Source organism: Charadrius vociferus, unplaced genomic scaffold (assembly GCF_000708025.1).
Source record: "Charadrius vociferus isolate BGI_N301 unplaced genomic scaffold, ASM70802v2 scaffold92, whole genome shotgun sequence".
Classification (NCBI taxonomy): domain Eukaryota; kingdom Metazoa; phylum Chordata; class Aves; order Charadriiformes; family Charadriidae; genus Charadrius; species Charadrius vociferus.
Genome location: NW_009647874.1, coordinates 817036 through 824482, shown reverse-complemented (window position 1 = coordinate 824482; position 7447 = coordinate 817036). Strand labels below are relative to the sequence as shown.

The window sequence follows — 7447 nt, the reverse complement described above, 5'->3', positions numbered from 1 at the left end:
CCTGCTGAGTGCATACTTAACTCAGGATAGGACCGGCGCTGACTCCTTCCCTACCTGTCCGTAGGACTGTGGCACAGGCTCTGGAAGGAGGCATCTGGAAGGAGGCATCAGACATAGGAAGCGGTCAGTAGAGTCATCCAGAAACACTGGCATTGGACTTGCAGAGCTGATACTCTCCTGCTTCTCTTTCCTGTAGCTGTCACCTACTCACGCAGCTTAGTTAACCTCCTGCTTTAGATCACCTTCTTGATTTTTCTCTCATTTTCCTCCATTGTCCTTGGAGACCATACTATAGGAAGTCTCACCAGATGACCTTGCTGTTTGAATATGCTGGCATGAATGTCCCCTCATCAGCTGTCCATGATATGCTAGTGGGCAGCCTTTTCGTTTATTTACTGCTGTTCTTTAAGCCCTACTCTGAAAAACATCAGTGCAACAGGGCTCAGATCACAGAGATGCAATCAAAGAAGCTGCTGTCTTTGTTTGCCAGTGGCAGTAATAGATGGTCACAGGTGTGCAGAGATCTGAGACGGGCTGAAATAAATGGGGTGGCTGAAGGTGAAGGAACTGAATGGCACCTTGGGGACCTGGAGTTGTTTCTCTGCTTTCACCAGAGTTCTTGTGCAGCTCTAGGGAAGTTGCTTCAGCCAGAGCTCACACAGGTGGTCACTAATCAGCCCTCTGTGTGTCCTCACTCTGTGGCATCCTATCATGAGGCCTATGGCCTTATTTGCAGAAGTGCTAAGCATTCCCTGTTGCAACTGACTACATGGGAATGGTGCTAAATGCCCTGAAAAAGCAAATCCAAGTTCTAGCTGCCCACCTCAAATGAGAAGTTATTCCAGATCTTCTTCTCTCATACCTTTGTTCTTCACCTGCACAGTGGTGGTCCTTCCCTAACTTCCATGTTAATATTTGTGAACGGTTCAGTTCCTACAGATGGTGTGCATTACAGAAATTCCCAAAGTTGTAGATAAATCAAAATACAGAAGTGCTTTTCCAATGAGAACAACTCATGCACTGCTAAAGACCCTGATCCCGTGGGAATAACAATGTGTGATCCTGTATTAAAGGTGGCATGAACCTTATGGGGAGGGGAAAACAAATGAAGGTTGTATAGCAGTCTTCTAAATGGTTGGATCTGTAGCTTTAATACTGTTCTTTTAATTCAGGTTGGGCTTTTTTATGTAAATTCCCATTTAAAATAAACAGCAATAATCTCATGTAGAGGGAACCATATTCATAACCTCAAGAGTCGTCAGTGGGGCTGGAAGGCTCAGATAGCATCTAAATGGTCATGCTTTAGGTGAGGCAGTTTTAGATAAGATGGGACACTTTCACAGTAGATGTCACAGCAGAATATGTCACAGGCTCAGGTATCCCAGCTTCCCCTCCAGGGTCTGGAGCAGTTTGTATTCCCGCTGGCACAGAGCTTTACTGCTCATTCCTCTAATGTCTGTTCTTCTCCTGTTCTTTACCCAAGAGGAGATGCTTGTTCTAATCACTTCTGTTTCCTTCCTTGGCTCTTCATTTCAGCCATGGCTTCTTCCTTAGGCTTCCATAACATCTGCCCCAGGCACTCCACATTCTTCTCTGGTTTTCTCTTTAAGTCCCTTGTAGTCTCTCTCCTTCCCTCCTCACTCTTCTGTACCCACATCTGCAATTCTCAGCTCTTTGTCTTTATCTTGCTGGGTGGGTCTTTCCCTGATCCTGCACTGTATCCCCCTGTCATGGTTTAACCCCCACCACGCAGCCACTCGCTCACCCCACCTTCCCCCCACAAGGGAGAAGAGTGAGAAAAGGAAGGGAAAGGAAAAAAACTCGTGAGTTGAGGTAAAGGCAGTTTAGTAGAACAGTATCAGAAAAGGAAGAATAACACTAATGATAACAATAATAATAACACCAGACACTCTCACCGCCCAGTGAATTGGCACCGTCCTGAGCAGTGATCATGGATCCCTGCCCCCCTGGCTAGCCCCCATTTATATGCTGAGCATGACATGTATGGTATGGAATGTTTCATTGACCATTCCATTCTTCTGTCTATTCTTCTATGGGAAGCTGAAAAAAAAAAAAAAAAGTCCTTGAATAATGTAAACATCACTTAGCAACAACTATAAAAGCAATATGTAGTATTGACATGTCTTTCACAGCAAGCACCAGAAAGAGCAACTCATTCCCAGCTGAAACCAGGACACCCCACTATTTACTGACTCTTCATCTCAGCTGTATTATTAATTCCTCATTCTAAACTTTTTGCCACCAAGTAGAATTTCTTTTTTTTCTGGTTTCCAATCCCATGAGGTCTGGGTCTTTCTAGTGACCTGCTGCTTCTACCCCTGAGCTTCAGGTCCTGACATAAAATCCCAGTTTCTGCTTCACTTCCATGAGCCTTGGTTTTATTTGTCCTCCATTCAAAACAGTGAATTGTCTACTCCTGTTAGAAAGGGCTCAATGAAGAAATTGGATCTCTCTATATATTAAGTAAGTTAAACAGCTCCAAGGTGACAACACAGGATCATCTGTAGTGTTAAATTGTTAACACAGTCCTGGCACCGTTTTGGCACACGTCAACTAGTATTTTCCCAGATAATTTTCAGAACAGTTGAGGACTTTCCTTTTCAGCAGGGAAATGGATGCAAGCGTATGGATGCAAACCATAACAATTCAATAAACTGCAGGGCCAGAGAAAGTGTCTTGTTTTATTTACTAGTACAGAGGTATTTCTTGAGACCACAAAGAGCTAGGTTACTGTCAGGAACTGGAATGGATTACAAAAGCTCATAATGTATTTGCAGTACAGTACCTATTAACTCCTGGGCTGTGGCATGCAGACTGCAGATGGACCTTTAGAAATTTATGTTACTGAAAATCTCAGCTGAGTATGGGCAAACTACAGCTCTTCAGAAGCTCATCACTTGGACATATTGATTTGAGATTCACGAACAAGAATTAAAAAATCCATTTGATATTCTTATTCCCTATGAATTTCATATCAAGAAGAGTATTAACATCCATTAATTTTGACAAAGCATTTATTTTCCCCTCAAAATATCTTGGAGACAGTTGAAACATTTTGGTGATCTTTCCCAGAAAAACCCAAGCAGACAGCAAGAACAGAATCTTTCTGCCTAACTGCTTAAATTGGCAAAGTTTAATATGTAACTGAGAATAGAGTACTATGGTACATGATAAACAGCCTGAATAATAGGCAGTGCAGAAAAACATAGCCATAATTCATATATTCTACACATATTATTGCAATAGTTGTGCAACAAAGTAGAGGGAGATGTTTGATTTCTCCCCGCCTTGCTCCTGTTACCCCATACACTTAAATGTGGTGGACATCAGGATGACCATGAGCCAGCAGTGTGCCCTTGTGGCCAAGAAGGCCAATGGCATCCTGGGGTGCATCAAGAAGAGTGTGGCAAGCAGGTCAAGAGAGGTTATCCTCCCCCTCTACTCTGCCCTGGTTAGGCCGCATCTGGAGTATTGTGTCCAGTTTTGGGCTCCCTGGTTCAAGAAGGACAGGGAACTGGTGGAGAGGGTCCAGCAAAGGGCTACGAAGATGATTAGGGGACTGGACCATCTTTCTCATGAGGAGGGGCTTAGGCACTTGGGTCTTTTTAGTCTGGAGAAGGGGGGATCTGAGAGGGGATCTTATTAATGCTCACAAATACTTAAAGGGAGGGTGCTAGGGGCATGGGAACAGTCTTTTTTCAGTGGTGCCCAGTGATAGGACAAGAGGTAGTGGGCACAAACTTGAACATAGGAAGTTTCATCTCAACATGAGGAGGAACTTCTTTACTTTGAGGGTGGCAGAGCACTGTCACAGGCTGTCCAGAGAGGTGGTGGAGTCTTTGACTCTGGAGACATTCAAAACCCACCTGGACGCTGTCCTGTGCAACCTGCTGTAGGTTGAACCTACTCTGGCAGCGGAGTTGGACTAGAGGATCTCCAGAGGTCCCTTCCGACCCTGACCATTCTGTGACTCTGTAATTGGGTTGTGGTAATCTGCGTGGTTTGGTTATCACTGAAGCCTTGAGGATGCTGTGCTTGCAATGGTCCATTCCATATAGCACAAAGCCTGGGTTTCCTCTCAGTAGGAGCTACTGAGGTTCTTGTCATAGAGAGTCAGTGAGTTATACCACTGCAAAATGAGTTGGCAAGTAAATGCGCAAAAGGTCAGTTGGTGAAGGAAATTAACCTTCTGTCCAAAACTGTCTCTGGAAAGGGTTTCGCAACTGAGTTTTTGGTCTAGATCAAAACCAGAGAGACTGAAAATAGTCAAGAGCCCAGAGTGAAATTACCCTCAAGGTAGAAAAGTGCTGTAACACTAGGCTGCTGGGTCTTCTGGAGCAAGAGAGATGGGGTTCACCAACAGCACCCCTCTCTTGTCGCGATACAGTTTTGTTTTGAATTAAAAAAAAATACCAGGCCTTCAGGGATGTTTGTGATGTCTCCTGCCTGTATACTGGCAAATCCTCATGCTATTGCACGCAAGTTGATGTGTAGATATTTCTCTACACTGTAGCCCAGGAAAGGGTGTAAATCATCTAAGCAGAGTTTAGGGAAAATGAAATCTGCTGATTTTGCAGTTTGCATTCATTAATTCTCTGCTCACACTCACCCTTTCAAGGACAGAGGTAAGCTATCCATTACCAAACTCTCTGGATTTCGGAGATGTTCCACTGGAATATAACCTGACTTTTGTGCAACTCAGCTCAAAAACTTGGCTTCTAATCTGTAGCATGCAATAAGAAAAACAGAAGGAAAACAGATCAATGTTAATATCAAAAATTTATAGATTTAGAATGTTTTCTTTAGATTTGAACAAAGTGTTACTCTCTGGTTTCAGTGGATCAGCGTACCCTTTGCGATGTCCCATCCTGCAGTGACTGACATTGGGCTCACAGCTGTGCACAAGGTGTACCAAGCTCCTTGGCTTGGATCTGTCAACTCACTTGACATTTACACATGGCTGGACAATTTCCTTTTACTGGTAAGTGACGGCTTGTATGAAGGAGTGAAGCACTTGAGCACTCACACTGTGTTACTGTGACAGCTGAAAATAATAAAGAGTCTAGTTAAGAGTTTCCAGCAAACTGAAAACTTTTACCCTCTTGACTTTTGTTCAATATTTCTGCACATTTGAAGGATTTCAGTGAAATATCAGTAGAATATTGTAGCACAGCTGTCAAAGTCAGCGTTGCCAGGAATGCAATTTAAATATCATCAGTCTGAAAGCGTTGACTTATGCTAAAATTAATTAAAAGTGTGCAGCTTAACTGATGTCATTGTTGGCAGAGGAATTTATATATTGCAGAAGGCAATAAATATGTTATACAAATGATTAAATATGCCTTAGGTATAGGTGATGTAGAAAAAGCTTTGCAGAGATGGATCGATGGATGAATTCATGCGTGCACACATGCCAGAATGAAGTGAGGGCTTTTGTTATTTAATACCTATGTATTACACATGGGATTGGTGGTTATTAAGTACTTTCCATTAGAAGATCTAGCAACATATGCTAACATTTTGCATTCTCAGCATCCCTGAGCAACTCCACACTGTTTTTATTATCATGTACTTTGGGATTCCTTTCACTTTTTTTTTTTTAAATAATCTCAACCAAAAATGTTCAGAGTTTTCTGATAATTGGGCTATTAAAATATATTGTTTTATCCAGCTTACATTTTGTATAGATTCTTACAGAGCCAAAGTATGACATTAGCTCAAGCAGCTGTATTCTGGCTGGTAAGCCTGAAGGTTTCATCTCTGCTGATGACCGAAGGAAACCTCTGCTGTTGCCAAATTGTGACACATTTTCTTTTCATCTTTTTTGTTTCATTATAGCTCAAGAAATTTACACATGCTTGGAAAACTTTGTTAAAGGAACATTATTAAGGTTGCAAAGGAAAACAGCCATAAATAGCAAGTCAAAATCAGAGTTGCCTGTTAAACATTCATTTGGTCCCTGTGTGTGCATTTTATGTGTATGAAACACCTGTGTACACACTATTTGGTCCAAATGCTTCCTGCCTCATTTAGTGCGTAGAACTGGACTGTGCACATTTAGTGAGAAATTTGCTTTATTTTCTTTCCATGCTGTTTAGTCATAGGTATATATTTATTTAGCGGAGACTATTCAAATCCTGCTGTCAGGACAGAATTGTTAGCACTTGATTTTTAGCCTTTGATAATACTCTTTCATGTCATATTTTGCAGACTTAATTTTAAGTCTAAGCAGGATCTTCACTGTTATATATCCAAAACAAGAGAAGGGTTGCTACCATAAAAGAAAACTTTTTTTTAGTGCTTTTTCTTTAATTTCTATTGGTATCATGTTTGCTTAAGACAGTGGGAGAATGATTTTTCAGATTCTTATGTTCAGTGTATACAGAATGTGTTGCCTTGTTTAGATGGCCACACACGTTCATAAAGGAAGATAAAATCTTGCTTTCAAATCCTATCAGAGTTTAATTTTGGCAGGGGGAGGGTACTGGAGGCCAAATTCTTCAAATATGAAATATGAAAATAGTATTTCATAACCTTTCATAAGGCTTTATCAAGTATTAATACAGGTCACAGTACTTAGAGATTACAGAGACTATGTAAGTGCAAAGTGTTGTTACAAAGGAATAACTTGTCTAAAAGAATGGGATTTAAGGGGACTTACAAAGGTTTGGCATTACTTGTGAGAATGGAATTTACAGCTATTACTGACTGACTGACTGATACTCAACAAATGAATGAAAGAGCAGCAACATGGCATTCAGCATTCAAGTGATGCTTCTACATGCTTTCTATATGGCAATAGCAAAAAAAATCCAAAGTTCACTCCCAATGATGGGATGCTGCCCATTGTGTTTGCAGACATTAGGAGGAATCCCATGGCAAGCCTATTTCCAGCGAGTTCTTTCCTCATCTTCTGCCACATATGCTCAAGTTCTGTCATTTCTGGCTGCTTTTGGCTGTCTTGTGATGGCTCTTCCCGCAGTACTCATTGGTGCAATTGGAGCATCTACAGGTAAATGATTAAAAATTAATAGTAAAATAAATGTAAAATTAATAGTACAATAAATGTGTGAAAACCCTACAAAGCTTATGTCAGATATAATCTAGCCAGGTGACATCATTAATCAACTCATGACTTCTTCAACAGGAAACCACACTGAAAAATAATATTATAGAATATTTCTCCCAGGGGAAATTGACCCTACCCCAGTGGCTGAGATTAACTCATTTTGCACATTCTAGATAGCTACAGACATAACATTTCTATTTAACGTTTGAGTTAGATTCTGGTACTTTTGTTTAGTCCTAACAGTAAAAATGAGGAGCGGCTGAGGGAACTGGGGTTTTTTTTGCCTGGAGAAAAGGAGGCTGAGGGGAGACCTTATGGCTCTCTACAACTACCTGAAAGGAGGTTGTAGCGAGGTGG

General features: G+C 41.3%; 1 protein-coding gene across 1 annotated transcript in view; it reads left to right on the top strand.

Annotated features, from left to right (window-relative positions):
- SLC5A7 (solute carrier family 5 (sodium/choline cotransporter), member 7) overlaps positions 1-7447 on the top strand; it is a 24262-nt gene that overhangs the window by 14481 nt on the left and 2334 nt on the right. The window contains exons 5-6 of the mRNA XM_009883061.1: positions 4859-5002; positions 6880-7033. Coding sequence (XP_009881363.1) covers positions 4859-5002; positions 6880-7033 — 298 coding nt within the window. The remainder of the gene's footprint in view (positions 1-4858; positions 5003-6879; positions 7034-7447) is intronic.